This window comes from Armigeres subalbatus, chromosome 3 (genome assembly GCF_024139115.2).
Source record: "Armigeres subalbatus isolate Guangzhou_Male chromosome 3, GZ_Asu_2, whole genome shotgun sequence".
NCBI classification, from domain to species: Eukaryota; Metazoa; Arthropoda; class Insecta; order Diptera; family Culicidae; genus Armigeres; species Armigeres subalbatus.
The window spans coordinates 28,554,998-28,571,987 of record NC_085141.1 but is presented as its reverse complement, the minus strand read 5'-3'; the positions used below and the strand labels follow the sequence as shown (position 1 = coordinate 28,571,987).

The 16,990-nt window shown below is 39.5% G+C and overlaps 2 protein-coding genes across 4 annotated transcripts in view; one reads left to right on the top strand and one right to left on the bottom strand.

The window, feature by feature from the left end:
- The window catches only part of LOC134225013 (bromodomain and WD repeat-containing protein 3), a 39,011-nt gene extending 25,386 nt beyond the window's left edge, over positions 1-13,625 (bottom strand). Inside the window, exons 1-4 of the mRNA XM_062704748.1 lie at positions 13,107-13,625; positions 4,166-4,224; positions 4,056-4,085; positions 3,612-3,671 (exon numbers count right to left, since the gene is read on the bottom strand). Coding sequence (XP_062560732.1) covers positions 3,612-3,671; positions 4,056-4,085; positions 4,166-4,224; positions 13,107-13,149 — 192 coding nt within the window. The 5' untranslated portion in view covers positions 13,150-13,625. The remainder of the gene's footprint in view (positions 1-3,611; positions 3,672-4,055; positions 4,086-4,165; positions 4,225-13,106) is intronic.
- A 996-nt stretch (positions 13,626-14,621) lies between these two features.
- Positions 14,622-15,889, top strand: LOC134226743 (dehydrodolichyl diphosphate synthase complex subunit DHDDS). Of its 3 annotated transcripts, none has more exons than XM_062707709.1 (2): positions 14,622-14,782; positions 14,899-15,889. In XM_062707709.1, the coding sequence occupies exon 2, from the start codon at positions 14,916-14,918 to the stop codon at positions 15,861-15,863; it is 948 nt and encodes a 315-aa protein (XP_062563693.1). In that variant the 5' UTR covers positions 14,622-14,782; positions 14,899-14,915; the 3' UTR covers positions 15,864-15,889. The 3 variants fall into 3 exon arrangements, with proteins under 3 accessions (XP_062563693.1, XP_062563692.1, XP_062563691.1); XM_062707708.1 differs by having other exon boundaries at positions 14,622-14,845; XM_062707707.1 differs by having other exon boundaries at positions 14,623-14,845; positions 14,913-15,889.
- The last annotated feature ends 1,101 nt before the right edge of the window (positions 15,890-16,990 follow it).

Here is a 16,990-nt window from a genome sequence, read left to right as displayed (position 1 = left end):
ATACCACATCTCTAGTACAGAGTTTTGGTACGGTTCCTACGGAGCTTAGCAAAAGTATAGCAAAAACATGTTTTCCGTTGTTGCGAAAGGTGGAAAAACCTTCTTTTCGGATGTCTCTGTGGTTTGTGGAACCTACATATTTTTATACTGGTGGCCTCATCGACAAACGCGCAAAGAACTGCTTGCCGCTAGCCAACAAACAACACGCAGCTAAACAGTCATTGAAACTGGGTAGAAGGTAGCGCTCTTTCAGAGTAGGTAGTTGCTCTGTATTTTGCTTCGTACGTTGGATGTGTTGGTTGTTCCAAAGTACGAGTATCAGAGACGTAAGGTATGATAGGGGAATATAATCATATCATTCATTTCATTTTTTGTTTCTTCTGTTATTCAACGTGGATGTTCTAATTAGCATATTGTAAAGTCATTAATTGACCTAACTAGAGAACTGCCATCAAACTGGTAGCGCTATGTAGACGTTATTTTATTCGTAGAAGTAAACGTTTGTCTTCAAAACAATTTCCATTACAGTCAAATGAAGACCGTCGGCTCATGGAGATATCGAGATGTGGAATAAAATATCCTTGGGAAGCTGTTTGAAGGGACCTTCAGAGTAACCCACAAAAGATTTTTCAATATGACATAATTTGCTTCCATGAGTCGATATCGAGTCATAGAACATCGATCATGATCTTCTCTGGAAACGCGCGATACAACATTATATTTTTTCAATGTTTGTTCGCAAAATCAAGTACATACGACTAATTGGTTCCAATTAGAGAGAAGTGTTTTGTTATCATAAAAAAAAACATGATTTCTTGCCGTAATTTGAAACTCTCTTTTAATAGTCGGTTTTCAATAATTAACCACTTTAACTTCAACGAAAAGAATTTGTTTATGTCTAGCTAATCGAAATTAGGGGAAGGTGGGCTCGGAGTAAAATTAGTTCCATTTCATAGGGTCATATAAATTAAATGTAGAGATCATACATTTGTGAGGCGCATCCACCTAGCGGAATTTTTGCCATTTCCATTAATTAATAGCAAAAAGATATTCAACAGATTTTTTTTATCCAGAATGGAATGGAAAAAAATACCAAAAATGCTGCGTGGCAGGGGATGGGAGATATTGATAATTAAACGCGTGGCGTACTTTTTAGACAATCCTTAGGAGTAATTTTATTAGAACAGACTGTGTCCCGTCTTTCCTCTTTTTACTTTATTGAAAATTTGAGAGCGCCACTTTTTTTGTTACATTTAAAATTTGTACCAAATTATAGTTAAGAAATCGAAGTACTGTATATATAGTCAATGTAATGACATTCTCGATGTAAATTCTGGCTAATTTGCACCATACTAATTTTCTTGACTGAAAATAACCTGACCATTATGCATGAATCCCATTTCCGGTAAGAACAATAACATTCCAATCTAAAACTATTTTAAGTCTGCCAATTTGAGTTTAGTTAGTTGTTTAATTTTAATTTGGTTCTTTTAACGATTACACTGCTTTGCTGAGCATTAAGCTCTGCTTTCAGTTTGTACTGATAAGCTAGTTTGTGTTGGAAGCTCAAAAGTTGAACACAAATTTGACATAAGTAAGAATCTAAAAACTACTTCACGATTACAGAATATACATAAATGTTACAAATATTCTACGGTTATCATAAAAAATCTACATTTTTTTAATTTCCACTTCTAAAAAAATGAGGACCGCTATCCCACCCGTCCTACCTTACAGACAAATACATTTTCATACGAGCTCGGTTATCTGCTAGTTTGAATGTATACGCTCGAGAGTCTTCATATAGCTAGCTGCTTCATGTGGGCACTGTGCTGTGATGGTGTTGTGCTGCCGCGCAGAGCTCTCGCAGGGTGAAACGAACAACGAGAACGCTCAAATATGGCGACGTGCCATTCCTCAGTCCGATGTTGCGGTGATGAAATATGTTTGTAATTTTTGATGATTTTGATGAATTATGTCAATTTTGACAAAATTTACATTTTTGAAAAGCTGACGATTCGTTGATTACGAAAAGTTAAGTATTTTCAAGTTCAGAAATGTGTCCAAAAAGTTGCTTGGAAACAAACGAAAAGCACCTTGATGCGTTCCGTATACCTGTAGGAAGTCATTTATAAACAAATCAAAAAGATTGACCTTCAATTAGCGGTCCTTTTGACAGGACAAAAATATTGTTCTTCAGCAGCATCTTGCAAAGTGGCAGAAAAATTGAATTCAACCAACTACACAGCGCTGTAGCTGCTTAGGTAACATAGCGAGGCGAGTAGCATTAGCAAAAGCAAAGGGAAGGTTTCTCGTCCGTTGCTATCGTACATCGATCGCCTCTACCAACAACACATTCTCGAGTGTAACAGCCAGCAGCTGCTGTGCGTGTGTGAGTCGGTATGATGGTGAATTAACAAGGAATGAACGACGAACGGCAGAAAATAGGTTTCCACTGAAAATGGCGTCGTATTTAATAAATGTTTTAAATATCTGCTAGCAGACTACGAACATGAAACATACTGTAGAGGGAATATTAATAATCACCCAAAGAATGGATAGGATAGTAAATTGTTCATAAATGTACCATGTATTGATGGTTTTTGATTAATAAATATCAACTATTGAAAAAGCTTAATAAAAATTATAGAACTCTAATAAACATTTTAATATGAATAGACCAAATTACTCCAAAAACACTGAGGGCAACACATTTGCACCGACTAACAGCCTAGCAGCGCAAAGAGAAAATAGAAAGAAAAAAATCATTCACCGGAAAACAACTCCTCCGACAGTAGGAAGTGTACCGTGTTCCAGAATCGAATCTTAACATTGCACTCGACTCACTCCACTTTCGCAATGCAAGCAGCAAAATCAACCGCAGTGGAAGCATCTTGCCGCATCATCATCACCATCACCATCGTTCGTCGCAAGCAATTCAAGATGGCTGGCCTGCGTGAAAATCGATACAAGCGCTCGTTGGAGGGCTGACGCTGGATGGAATTTTTCTGCCGACGAATCCGGCTTATGTTAGAGATTGTGGCCAGGGTAGGTTACTTTTACGAGCCATGGATAAACGTTTGACCTCGAGGTATACTATACAGAGGCGTGACGTAACTAAATAGCGCCGTTATGTAATAACACCGGAAAGCATTTTTCCCCGGATGTTCCGGGTTAGTTCCGGTTTCTGGGGATTATCAAGTGACCATAAATCCAAATTTCAAATTGGAAAAAGAAACAAAAACTTAAAGTTTATTACACAAAAAAATGTAACATACACCAAATTTGTTTTTCCGGTGACTAGTTTCGAAGTCATTTCCGGTTATAAATCGCCGGACAATTCCCCGGAATCCATTTCCAGCCGAACGCCGTTCAAGCGGAGCACAAAGCACTACTCGAATCAGCTACGCAGAAGCGCTGTTGCAATCGCAACGTGCGGCTGGCCATCGTTGTCGTCGTCTCGATGCTTGTTGTGTGTGTTAAGAATGAGACCGGCGGAAAACGAAAGTGGTCAATTGCGTGATTCATCATCGCATCCAATAATGACTGCAAGCAAACATCCACATCCTGCAAGAACAGTCCCGTTCAATATCACGGTCATAGGTACTTACCAACTCATCAAGCGTTTGGCGATGCTCTTGGCCGGTCCAATCCAAACGGCGGGGCAAGATCTACACAGGGGCGGCCGGGTAGTCAGTGGCGGGAGCAGTGGAAAGGAAGACAAGATCAAAACAAAACTGAGTATAAGTCAATGAACTTTTCAATCCGGCCCAGACGGTTTGGAGGCTTGTCTGGCGCACTGAGTCTAGGTGTCTACACTAGAGTAGGGCAAGGTCAAGGTCACACACGGTGCTTTAGTCGTCAATTTCCTCTGGTGTCGACATTCGTATGCTTCTACGAAAGACCGTTATTCTACCAGTGGGATTTGACAGTTCGGACCGAGCACGTGTGTGATCCTAAACAAAAATATTTTGAATCGAAGAGTAGGTATTGCGCCGCGGCGCTCCCTATATGGAAAGACGCCGTCGTTTGTATACAAACCAACGAAAACTTACATTTAAATGCTCCAATTCCTGGGCCAAAACCTGGAACGAACGGAATGAAAGTTAGTCAGCTGATGCTCCAAATCGATACTGCATATCCCGAAGGAGCTTTTTTTACCCACCTTGGCAGTTTCCCGCAGCGGTCCATCGGCCAAAAACTTGGAAATCAGGAAATATAATTCTGCAACGAACGGAGAAAAAACATTGGATTTTGAGTCATTTGCACCACTCTCGGTATTCTTCATGCTGTTTTGCTGTTTACTACAGACTAGGGCATCAAAGCAACTTTCTGTACATACTGTGCTGAGTCAATCGCTACGCGACGAGCTGCACGGGAGGAACGAATAACGATGAAAAACTGTAAAAATAACCCACTCATGCACGCACACTCTCGCACAGTGATAGACGAGCTGATTTGCAAATGCGATTGCTGAGTGCCGGCCCGTTCGTGAACGGTCTCTCTACGTGCACTCACACTACCATTATGATCAGTGCTGTCAGATTCAAAATCCTCTCAAACACAAAATGCAAATCAGCTGATTGTTTGATATAGCTGGTATGATTGTGATATGCGGGATTTAGGTCCATCGTTCTCGTTCTTATAGCCATTGTCGACAGACAACTCTAAAGAAAAAAATATGATAAATCCACCTTGCGGCAATGGTGCTTGTCTCGTGCTTTATAAAAAATAGTATTAGGCCATACTTTTAAGGGGCAAGCCAGAGTAAACGCGACGTGCGATGCGACGCGACGCGACAGTGCAATTTGACAGCTTGTTGATAATGATTGTTATTCCTTTACGTGAGTCGCGTCGCGTCGCATCGCTCGTCACGTCTACTCTGGCTTGCCCCTAAGTCTGATCTTAAACATTTTCAATAGGAAACGATGGTGGATGGGTCATTTAGTGTATGAGAAAAGGCAAAAATGGTTTCGATATAAAATCATGCATATCTTTTCTTTCTGATAAATCACATAACGTGACAACTACAAGCAATTCTGTAAGGAAATCTCGAAGAGTTTGCGGAGAATTTCTTGAAGGAATTGAGAATCATTTCAGGAAGAAATTGCAAAAAATTTCACGAGGAAACTTTCGAAAAATATTCCCAAGAAATTTCAAACGAATTTTTTGAGAAATTTTTCCAATCCAAGAAAATTCTGATTAATTTGCTTATGTAATTTCGAATGCATTGTTTGGCATTTTACAAAAGTATTTGCTGAGAAAATCCCGAGGAATTTTAAAAGAATTTGTCATAATTTCTCGAGGAAATCCCGTTAATTTTTCTGAGGAAATCCAGAAGAATTTATCGAGGCAGGAAAGTACGTAGATATTCCGGAGCATATTTTAACACGGCAAATGCTGGGTAAAGCGTAAAATTGGTACTTCGCCTACTTGAAGGAATAAAATAGACCCCATTTCGCGGTCCTTAAGAGCCCCGCACAAAGGATACGTTTGCGTTGCGTTTGACACATTTCCCATGGGAAAACGGTCAAATGCAACGCAAACGTATCCTATGTGCGGGGCTCTTTAGCCTCTGTTAGGGGCGGCTGATCATCCTCCGAGTGCCAGCGAGGGACTCTAAACTAAACTGTGCACATCATGTTGCATCGTGTCAACATCGAGAAGGCAGCCCCTTCAACACGATGTAGGTACCGCAACCCTGGTAAGGTAGCCTACCGTAGATTCCGTAGATTCTACAGTTACCAAGAAAGGCAAAAGTAGAGCATACGGATTGATTCAACGGAAACAGACCCGAAAGCAAGGCAACGAATAAAGGACAACGATTGGAAAGTCGGATCTTGGAACTTGAATGAACCCGCACGTGTTGGGCTCCTGGCTCGGGAGCTACAGCAGGTCGGCGTGAGTGTGGCAACAATTCAGGAAAAACGGTGGCCTAGAACTGCAGAACGTGAATTCTGGGCGGTGGATCCCATAGCGAATACTTCATTCAAGTACCACATCTACTATAGCGGCGGTGACAGAGCAGAACGAGGAGTTGGCTTCATGGTGATCGGGAAGCAGATGAAGCGTGTTATCCGGTGGAAGCCGATAAGCGACCGTATTTGCATGTTGAGAATGAAGGGAAAATTCTTCAACTATAGCCTGATCAGCATCTATGCCCCAACGAACGATAAGCCTGATGACGTGAAGGATGAGTTCTATGATAGCCTTGATAAGGCCTACGGAGAGTGACCAACATGATGTAAAGATTATCATCGGGGATGCAAATGCGCAGATCTTTCGCCCTGTCATTGGTACGGAAAGCCTTCATTCCGCTACCAACGATAATGGTCTGCGAAACTTTGCTGCTGCTAGAGGGATGGCAATCAGCAGTACCTACTTCGCACGTAAGAATATCCGCAAACACACCTGGCAACATCCGAGTGGAGACACTGGCTCACAGATAGACAACGTGCTGGTTGACGGACGACATTTCTCGGATGTTATAGATGCAGAAGAGAATCGAATCCACCGCAGGAGAAACGATATGCGGAGATTTTACGCAACTGTCAATGATGTGCGGCATAAGACTGCGCCAGTGCCCACCATGTGCAATGACCGAGAAGGAAATTTGCTGACAGACACGACTACCCAAGTAACCGTACGCATTAAAACGTTGCTTTAATATAGCTTCAAAGCTGCACGTAATGCTATCCATAAAATGCTTACCAGCATTTGGTGCAGATATAATGCTAATATAATGCCGGAAAAGGCGAATTATCGTGCTATTAAAATGCAGAGATAATAGCTCCATTACTGCATTAGTGATGCCAATAGAGGGCTACGAAGAAAACGTCAAATCAATTTCGCCCGTTGTTTCGGGCGAATTTTTTTCGTGCATAATGTCGATAATGGAGATCTAACAAATGATGTGACTAGAGAAATTCGAGCAAAACAAAATATTGTTTTTATCTACAATTTGATTATTTCTAAGTCATTCAATTTTTTTATTATGTTTATTATTTTTTTTATTGACTTTATTAAGGAGACTTTCAGCCCGAGGCTGGCTCGTCTCCAGTTATTATGTTTATTCTACAGATGATAATGTTTTGAAAATTTCCCTGGAAGTTGATGGTAGGAATGTCCTCATATGGGTCTCGAACCTGGAAGCATAGCACAGCGATCGCAAAGTTGTCCTCCTTTGCTGTTTCGGCTACAAATTATATGTTATACCTTGCTGCCGAAATGTATATTTAAACTATTGTCTTTATATTTCATGATAGTCTTAGCTGTGGTGGTGATGCTCCCATCCGCGAGAATTCTTACACCACTACATACAAACGCTGACCACGTGGTCAATCTGTCATTATATTTGATAGCATCGACCACTGCTATTAATACGCATATAATGCTAATGTGATGCCTATTCAATGCTTATGAACATTTGACCATGCAGCATTATCGATGCTGATATGATGTTATGTAAAAGCTTCGAAGCATTTGCAGTGCTGCTGCAATGCTTTGAAGCACCAGTAATGCTGATTTAAAGCTTGAAATTAATGCTTACGGTCAAGGATGCCAGGGGATATTTTCCAATGTCTTCACAGTCGAGTAAAAATGTCTTCAAATGTCTTCAATATCAAAATTACGACTATCAGTGAGAAATTTCAAAATCCAACAGGCTTGTAATTTCAAGCATCTCCTTGTTTCTTGTAGCATTTATTTTTTAACACTCAAGTTGTTAGAATTTATGAAAATATTCCTTCAAATCTTCACGAGTAAGGGCGGATTTTTTTAACTGAATTTCCATGTGGAATTCTTCTGAGTTTCTTTTTTTAAGAATTTCCTGAAGGGATTCGGAAGAATTTACCGTGAAATACCTGAAGAAACTTCCACAAGATTTTCTGAATAAATTTCTGGAAGAATTTGTGAAGAAACTTCAGGGTAAACTCCTGATGGATTTTTCGGAAGAATTCCTAAAGAAACTTCTAAAAGGTACGGAGGAATTGCTGTTGGAACATCTAAAGGATTTTCTGAAGGAACTTCCAGATAAACTTCTAAAGGAACTTCCGGGTGAAATGCTGATTCCATTAGCATGGAACTTGCAGAGGAATTGCAGGAGAACTTTCAGAAGGATCTCCGGAGGGATTTTCTGGAGGAATTACTAAAGGATTTTCCCGAAGAATTCGTGAAGGATTTTTCTGAGGAATTCCTGAAGGATTTTCCTGAACAATTACTGAAAAGATTTCCTCCTGAAGAAATCTTTGAAGAAACTTCCGGAGGAACTTTTGGACCACTTTTTGGAGGAGCTTCCTGAGGTATTGTTGTAGGAATTTCCGAAAGTATTCCTGGAGAAAATAACAGGAAAATTCCGGAGTATAATTTCAGAGATATTATTGGGGAATCTTTCGGCAAGATTCTTGGAGAATCATCAAGAGGAATTCCTGGAGAAACTTCCGAGGGGATTTTTTGAACAATTTCCGAACGAATGCCTGCAGTAATTTCGAGAGGCATTTCTGGAAGAACTGGTGGAGGAAGTTGTGAAAGAAACAATTTGTGGAGGAACGACTGGAGGTATTTCCGGCGGAATTCTTCATGGATCCTAGGGAGACATTTCTGGATAAACTTATGGAGGAGCGTCTAGAAATATTTCTAAACGAATTTCTGGAGAAATTTTCTGAAAAATCTCTGAAGGAATTTGCGGACGAATTCCTGGAGGAACTTCAGGTAGAATTTCAGAAAGAATTCCAGAGAGGGCTTTACTGGAGAAATTCTTAGAAGGATTCTCAGATAAAAATCTGGAAGAGTTTCCAAAAATATTTCTAGAAAATATACCAATGGAATTGAAGGAAGAATTCCACGAGAAAGTGTAACGATTGTCCCTTGAACTTTCTACTGAGTCTTTAAAAAAACACTGGCGGATTTTTTTTAATTAAATTTCTCTGATTTTTTTCATCAAATTATTTACGTGGCAATTGTAAGAAATAACCATTCAACACCAGAACAATTTCAATTTCTTGTCGACATTCGTAAAAATTTTCGACCTTGGAAGCTAAAGAAAATTTACTGAGAAAATTTAAAATAATTTCCTGTTGAAATTTAGAACTTTCTGTAAAACTGTGATACATGGAAAATCCGAAGAGACATCCCTAACATTTTAAATACAAATCCGCAGTACATCCCACGAAAATTTAGACAAATTTCTTGTGGAAATGAAAAAGAATTCATTGTGCGAGTTCAGATGATTTCCCCGCAAGAACTTGTGGAAATTGTGATGAATCTCCCGTTTAAATTTTGGAGTAATTCCTTTATTTGCCCAAACGGTAAATATTATAAATTTCCAAGATAATTTGAAAAGAATTTTCAATTTCAATTCTCTTGAATTTTTACGAGAAATTCCCCAGAATTTGCATGGGAAATTCTCCTTATTTCACGTGAAAAAATATTTCTAAAACTCACAGAAAATTCAAAGAGTTCTTCAAAATCTATTCTCATTCTCGACGGGTATTCTGGAAATACCGATTACACAGAGAAACAGACGTCTTACTCATCGTTCTATATCGTTCACCTTTTTAACGGTTGTTAATTTTTTTGTAGGTGGTTAATCGGCCCCCTATGGCGCTTCGATGGATTTTGCTAGTGTGTGACTTTTGCGCACCACCGCCATTTGGTTGCGGCTTGGCCACGCTCAGTGATTTTAACATTGAAAGGCAATGCTTCCGTGACGATGATTTTCATTACATTTTGTTCTAAGTGAGACGTCTGTTTCTCTGTGCCGAAAAGATCAGATGAATTATGAAATTTTTTTTTTTTTAAATTGTTCTAGCCCAACAGTTGAATAGTGGAATTCAAACAACGAACCATTAGGCAGAGTTGTAGAAAAACCTTCGCACTAGAAGTCCACCATACATCATATTTTGAAATTCAGCTTTTGAAATGTGTTATGGACAAACTACTAAATGATCGAACGCAGGATACTGAATGATCGTTAACATCTTTGCTTACGGTTACTTGGGTTAGGAAGGAGCAATTCGAAGATTTGTTGAACGGTGGAAATGAACCAACGTTGGACGAGGTAAAGAAGGCTCTAAACGCGCTGAAAACAGTAAAGCTGCTGGAAAGGACAAGATCCCGGTCGAGCTTCTCAAACGCAGAAGTGAGCAGCTGCATCAATGAATCCACCACATTATCCAGAAAATATGGGAGGATGAAGAACTGCCTGCCGGCTGGTTGGATGGCCTCATATGCCCAATCTATAATAAAGGGCACAGACTAGAGTGTGCCAATAACAGAGGGATCACCCTTCTGAACTCGGCGTACAAAATCCTGTCGCGTATCCTGTTAAAAAGACTGAGACCGCTTGAGGAGTCCTGCGTCGACGAATACCAGGCAGGTTTTCGTGAGGGCCGATCGACGACGGATCAGATGTTTAGTCTGCGGATGATCCTTGATAAATTCCGGGAGTACAACTTGTAAACTCACCATCTGTTCATTGATTTCAAGGCAGCGTATGATTCAGTGAAAAGAAATGAGCTGTGGCAGATAATGTCCGAACATGGTTTTCCGGCGAAATTGATTAGACTGATACGTGCTGGATTGCAGACGAAGTGTCAACCTCGTTAGTAACCTTAGACGGATAGAAGCAGGGTGATGCACTTTCGAATTTATTGTTCAACATTGCATTCAAGGGCGCTATTAGAAGATCTGGCGTGCAGAGGAACGTGAACTGTATTATTTTTTAGCAATCAACTGTGCCAAAGCGTTTGTTCCTAAAACTTTAATGTTGGATAATAAAAATTTGACGTCTTGATTCTTGCTTTGTTGCATCATGTTCAAGCCATTGAGATGTTTGGTGATATCTCATAGAAAATCTAAATTTACTCACATATTCAAGATCATTCAGCATGGACCGAGGCACGGACATGGGTTTTACTTTATCTTGTAAAAATAGTGCAATTTCTTTTGAAGATTTAAATCCTCAAGCATAGTGCAGGTGTTCATTCCGAATTGCCCCTAAATGGTAGCACCATCTTGTTTATGTAGTATAAGCTAACGCCACGTTTTAAACGAAAATTTGTTTGAGCATCTGTTCTCTGTGTTTGATCAGAGCCAATGTCTTATGTTTATTTTAGATAATGGAGTATTTCTCGAGTACTTATTCAAAAGGACGTATGTGATTTGGTAAACAAAGATTCAAACGTCGAATTCTCCAATCTGATAGCACTCCCATGCAAACCATCACCACAGATAGGTGGAAGGAGGCTTCGGCTACCTGTTCGTGTTGATGAATTGCATGTGAGTTCGATCAGATTGGATAAGTTGATGTAGGAAATTTTGCTTATAAAATCACATACGTCTTTTTTAATAAGTACCCGAGACTTTAGCAATTCATCGCTTACAAATAGTTTCCAAGATTTTTTGATTTTCTCGTATACAAAGTATATGTAAAGGCTATATGTTCGCTCCAAAAACGAACTTTTTATAGGAGGCCCGGAGACCCATTATACAGTCGGGATTCGCTGGTTGGGATTTTAATACTTGGGTCACTTTTTAGTTGGGCCTCCGCTGGTTGGGCCATGGCCCAACTAAAAAGCAACCGTACGTCAAAATTCAATGTAAACACGAAAAAAGGGATTGGGCGTCACTGGACATCATTTGTGCAGAGTCTATTATATATAGAGTGAGCGCAAAGACTAAATCTATCTATTGAACTGTCAAACCGTCTACCTATCGTGCAAAGTAAACAAATGCGTGTTGGTAAGGCGGAAGTATTGTTATCGCCTAATGATTATTATGGCGAATTGAAACGCATGAATTGAAATGTATTAGATTGGTTCTAGAAACAGCTTAAAAAAACTTCAATACACCCCCAATAAAGTAGCAACAAGAAACTCACGTCTTTGCACTCTGTGGGAGAGTTGGTTATCGAATTAAAAAGCTTTAGAAGTGAACACTCCCGTGAAGTCACTTGAAGGGTTGAACAAATATGAAAGTTGCCAACATAATAACAAGAGTATCATTCAGAATAAGTGTAAGAAGATCCTCTTTGCGTAACTCTATATAATAGACTCTGCATTTGCGAAGTTCAAGTCGAAATACACGTGCTCAAATGGCGGTCAGTTGGCCCAACTAAAAAACCGAATTCGTTAGCCGAGGTCGTGGCCCAACCAGCGAATCACGACTGTATAACAATCGACTCAGCTCGACGAATTGAGATGATGTCTGTGTGTGTATGTGAATCCTGTCCCATTGTTTCCTATTGAAAATTGGCCATATCGGACTATGGGCTCAAAAGTTATGGCCAAAATAAAAAAAAAAATATACCAAAAACGGGCGCGTAAAAATGTCTCACTCATTTTTTAGGTACTTATCCTTGACCGTTTTGCTTGTAACATATTCACTTATAAAAATCCACACATTTTTATTGGCAAAAATTTAAAGAAGTTCACAAATAAATTTTGTGGGCGTTAACACCACACATATTAAAAATAATTCAGTGGGAGCGAAAATCCATAGTATAATTATTGTGCATTTCCAATCCAACTGGGTTTTTTTGGAAACAAATAAATATTGATGGAAAGAATGAGTTTTATCTTTCTAAAGTGATATTTAGCCTATTCTCTTTATAGTCTATTCAGAGAACGATCATTCAGGAGGTATTTGACATGATAAAGAGAATCTGAGAATCTTGATGTCAAAGTTCATCCATCTTCATTTCATTTCAATTTTTATTCATACATCCATTTTCATTTAATTTCTTATTATCATTTATCACGTCAAATACCTCGTAAATGCTCGTAATCTGAACAGGCTATAATGTATGTTTTAAATAACATTTTAGAACGCACAAGTCAAGAACCATCGCCGACTGGTGAAATATAATTGTAATTGTTTAATATATAAGTTTTTGTTCATACTACCGTGGCGTGGACAAAATTTTATTCAACTTTTATTTATATTTAATATAATCAGAAATTGTAATGCAGTAGTATTTTATTCATGAAAAATCTAGCTAAGAAACTAAATCGATTTAATCGTGAATAATTTGGCAGCACTGAGTCGATTCCTTACGATTTTGTTTCTGTCGGATGCGGAAATACGCTGGTAACCAATATGATACTCACCTGGAACTAAAATATTCGTGTTCAGCACACTTTGCTCTTCCATAGTGATGCGACTTCAAAAAGTTTTGTCGGCTAATCCATCAGAATATTTTGATTTGTTTTTCTCACTAATCACAAAACGCCTTCTTGGCAAACTCTTTTTGACGGATGATATCCGAGATACCGAATGTGAGTACTGTATCCGACACTCACCACTACCACCGAACAACTTTTGTTTCAATGTAGTGTCCCCCACACACAACTAGAAAACCCTCGGTGAGTTCCGTCCTTCGCAAGAGTGCCTTCTCTTCCGTCTCGCTGAAGACCAACCAGAAAGGCGTATCGACGGCTCAAATTTCACTAGTTTTCACCATAATTCAAGCGGGGCATCCATTTTTCACCATATTCAGCACTTAACAATTACACTCGCGCCACATTTGCAACCAGGTTTGAACGGATTCACGCACTTTTTACCACAAAATAGTTTGATTTTCACGGAGCACACTCGACCGACCTGCTGCTCTGACTGGTGGTTTTCTTTCTTTTGAAAATCAGTCGTTCGGGCTCGATGGATGCATGTGTTGGTTCCGTCCGGGAAAGTCAAAGGAGAGCAGCACTGCTCGAGAAAGCGTGTCGTTGTGTTTGTGTGTTAAGGATTTCGAGCAGTTGGAAGTTGTTTCTCGCTACATATTGAAAAAGAACCTATTCACAAAAAGTTGTCCCTGATGCTACGTTTTGACAGGGCATAAGTGAATTGAGTTACTCAGTTGAATTCAATTGACTTGCCAAAGTTGAACATGTTCAACTTTCTTTTCGTTCAAGTGATTTGAATTAAGATGTTTACACGTTCAATTCGCGTTCGATTCAAGCGAATGCTTCGCGGATTTTTTCCCCATGCATTTTTGCATATGCAATATTTTCGGGATTTGGGCACGGAAAATCAAAATACCGGCCCAATTTAAAATGCACGGGGACCAAAATTCCGGCGGAAAATTTTCCTGAGGTGTAAGGTAGCCTTAAAAGGTTTCATATTAGAGTAATAAACCTTGATCTAAGTTTTTTTAACAATCTATATTTGTCAGGATTCTAATCATATTATAGATTGCGAGCAAAATTATATGTGCATTATTTCCTAGTTACAATAGATATAAACTTTATAAATTTCTATGTACAGTGATCGTTCGCTAATTGGGGCACGACCTCACCCCAACTAGCGAATGCCGTTCGCTAATTGGGGCGTTTTGACAAGCGTCAATGTTGTTTACTTTTTGCATTGAACAAAGGAAAATTGTACGCGCCAGAAAATATCGATCCCGCCAAACACAGAAACAAAACGTCAACGCGTTTTTGATATCACATTCTGACGTTTAACTGCTTTTTAATTGGGTTTCACCCCAATTAGCGAACCCCCAACTAGAAAAAAAACCCAATTAGCGAACGTTTACTGTATTCTAATTTTTTTTTTTCGTTACTTTTCGAGAATAGGCTTTTTCAATTGTTACGGGAGAGTTGTGCACTTTTGCGATGATTAATTACAAAATTTTACTCGGGTTTCAAGTCAGTGCAAAACAAACCCCTGTCATGTGAGGTGTTCGTTGTTCCCAGAAAAAGTACACTTCCAAATCGACACGAACCAGCTCAGCTTACAATCTTCGGAGCTGTTTCGATCCGCCAGCTCGGGATCAGGAAAACTGGACGTAAGAATCATTACTTACAATAAGTGTTTGTTCGTAACCCAAAATAGAATAAAATCCAAAAAGGTGAGTAGAAAAACAATACTTAACTAAAATGATTATTCCATATCTAATCGCAGATCATCAATCACAGGCAATGACCTCAAGGGAATCAGCACCACCCACTGATTGGGTGCGGGAAAGCAACCTACTCTGGTACCACCGCTGGATTATCAAAGTGCTCAAAGCTGGGCCAGTTCCTCGGCATGTCGCATTCATCATGGACGGAAATCGTCGATTTGCCCGAAAGGAGAATATTGCCAAAGCCGAGGGCCACTCAAAGGGGTTTGATAAACTGTCGGAAACGTTGCAATGGTGCCAAGATATCGGTATTCTGGAGGTTACCGTTTATGCTTTCAGCATAGAAAATTTTAAACGAACCAAAGAAGAGGTCGATACTCTCATGAATTTGGCAAGGGAGAAGTTTCGGAAATTGTTGGAAGAACGAGACAAATTACACGAACGGGGAATTTGCATTCGGATAATCGGAAATATGAATTTGCTGCCAGCTGATATTCAACATATCATGGCCGAGGCGGTGCTACTGACACAACACAATAAAAACGCATTCCTGAACGTTGCATTTTCGTACACTTCTCGGGACGAGATCGCACATTCCATTCGGACCGTTGCTCAAGGAGTACAAGATGGCCAGCTACAAGCAGAGGACATTGATGAAGAAGTTCTAACTAAATGCATGTATACGAAACACTGTACCAATCCGGATCTGTTAGTTCGCACGTCCGGTGAAGTGAGGCTAAGCGATTTCCTGCTTTGGCAGTCGACCTCGACGATAATCTACTTTACGAAAACCCTGTGGCCAGAATTCAACATTTGGCACCTGTTCGCTGCGGTTTTCTACTATCAGAGATGCCACTGGCAAAGGAGTGCGATCCAGGATGTGTTAATGGAGGAAAGTGGGAAAGTTGTTACGGAAAATCTTTCTCGTGATTCCGTGGAAAGAGTTGAGAAATTTTTGGAAAATGTCGAACATAAAGACCAAGAATGCTTGGTGAAGATGGCTAGCGCTATGGCATTAGAGTAGTAATAAAGTTTGTTAATTAGCAAGAACTTTTTATTGTATTAGAAGATATTCCGAAACTGATTTACAGAAATACTTATATGTTTAAAAATTCTATGTGAATTTAAATCGATAATGTATTGGAGGCAACTGCAATTTTTCTGCAGAAATGTTTGCTTTTTATTATGCTCACTACTATTCTTAATAGGGTCTTATTAGCAAATTTATCATCTGGTCAATCAAAGTAAATTGCCTATTTTTCAAATATTGAGCATCCAACATAGAAATTAACAACAATGTTTATTCACAGCACATGAAAGATTATATTCGAACAATGTGAGCAGGTAACCACTTTTCTTTGTTGAGGTTTGATCCTGAAGGTACTTCGGTGGACACAGCACTACTGACGAAAAGCAAAGCAGAACAAACCGAACTGTTCCTCGAGCAAGATGTTGTGGTGTTCGGCAGACTCAAGTAGCCGGTGGTGAATCGCCTTTTCAAACAGTTTGGATTTTTTTTTCCTGTTCGGGTGTGCCACTGCGACCAATTATTAGATCTATTGTAGCGTTACCCGTATCCTTAGTGTTTAAGTGCATGTCGAATTACTCCAGTGGATTGTACGACATTTCGCGGTAAAACATTCCGCGGTTAACCATTTCGCGGTGTACCAGTTCGCGGTCTACCATTTCGCGTTCAGTATCATATCGCGGTATAACATTTCGCGGTTTATATTATTTGGCGGTATACCATTCGGCGGTTAGTACTATTTCGCGGTGAAACTTTTCGCGGTCAATACCAAATTGGCAGGTACCAAATTTGCAGGTTTAATTTTACAAATGTTACAAGTAGTTAAATAATGTGTTCTTTAGCTTTGTAAAGCCTCAAATTCACCAAATTATTATGTAAAGTGAATAATCATTGAGTTTACACCAGACTAATATAAATTAAAATCCCAACAAAAAAAAAATGTTTTGAAGCAAAACATATTTGCAAATACGACTACCGCCACCGCACCGGGAGTGACAATGGGTCTGGGGGTGAGAATGGGTCATCGCTTTCGCCGACAGTCAGGAGGTCGAAGAGCAAAATCGTCTAAAAAGGTCTCTTATCTTTTAATCTTCTTGCCCTCAGATGCATTCAATCCAATCTAC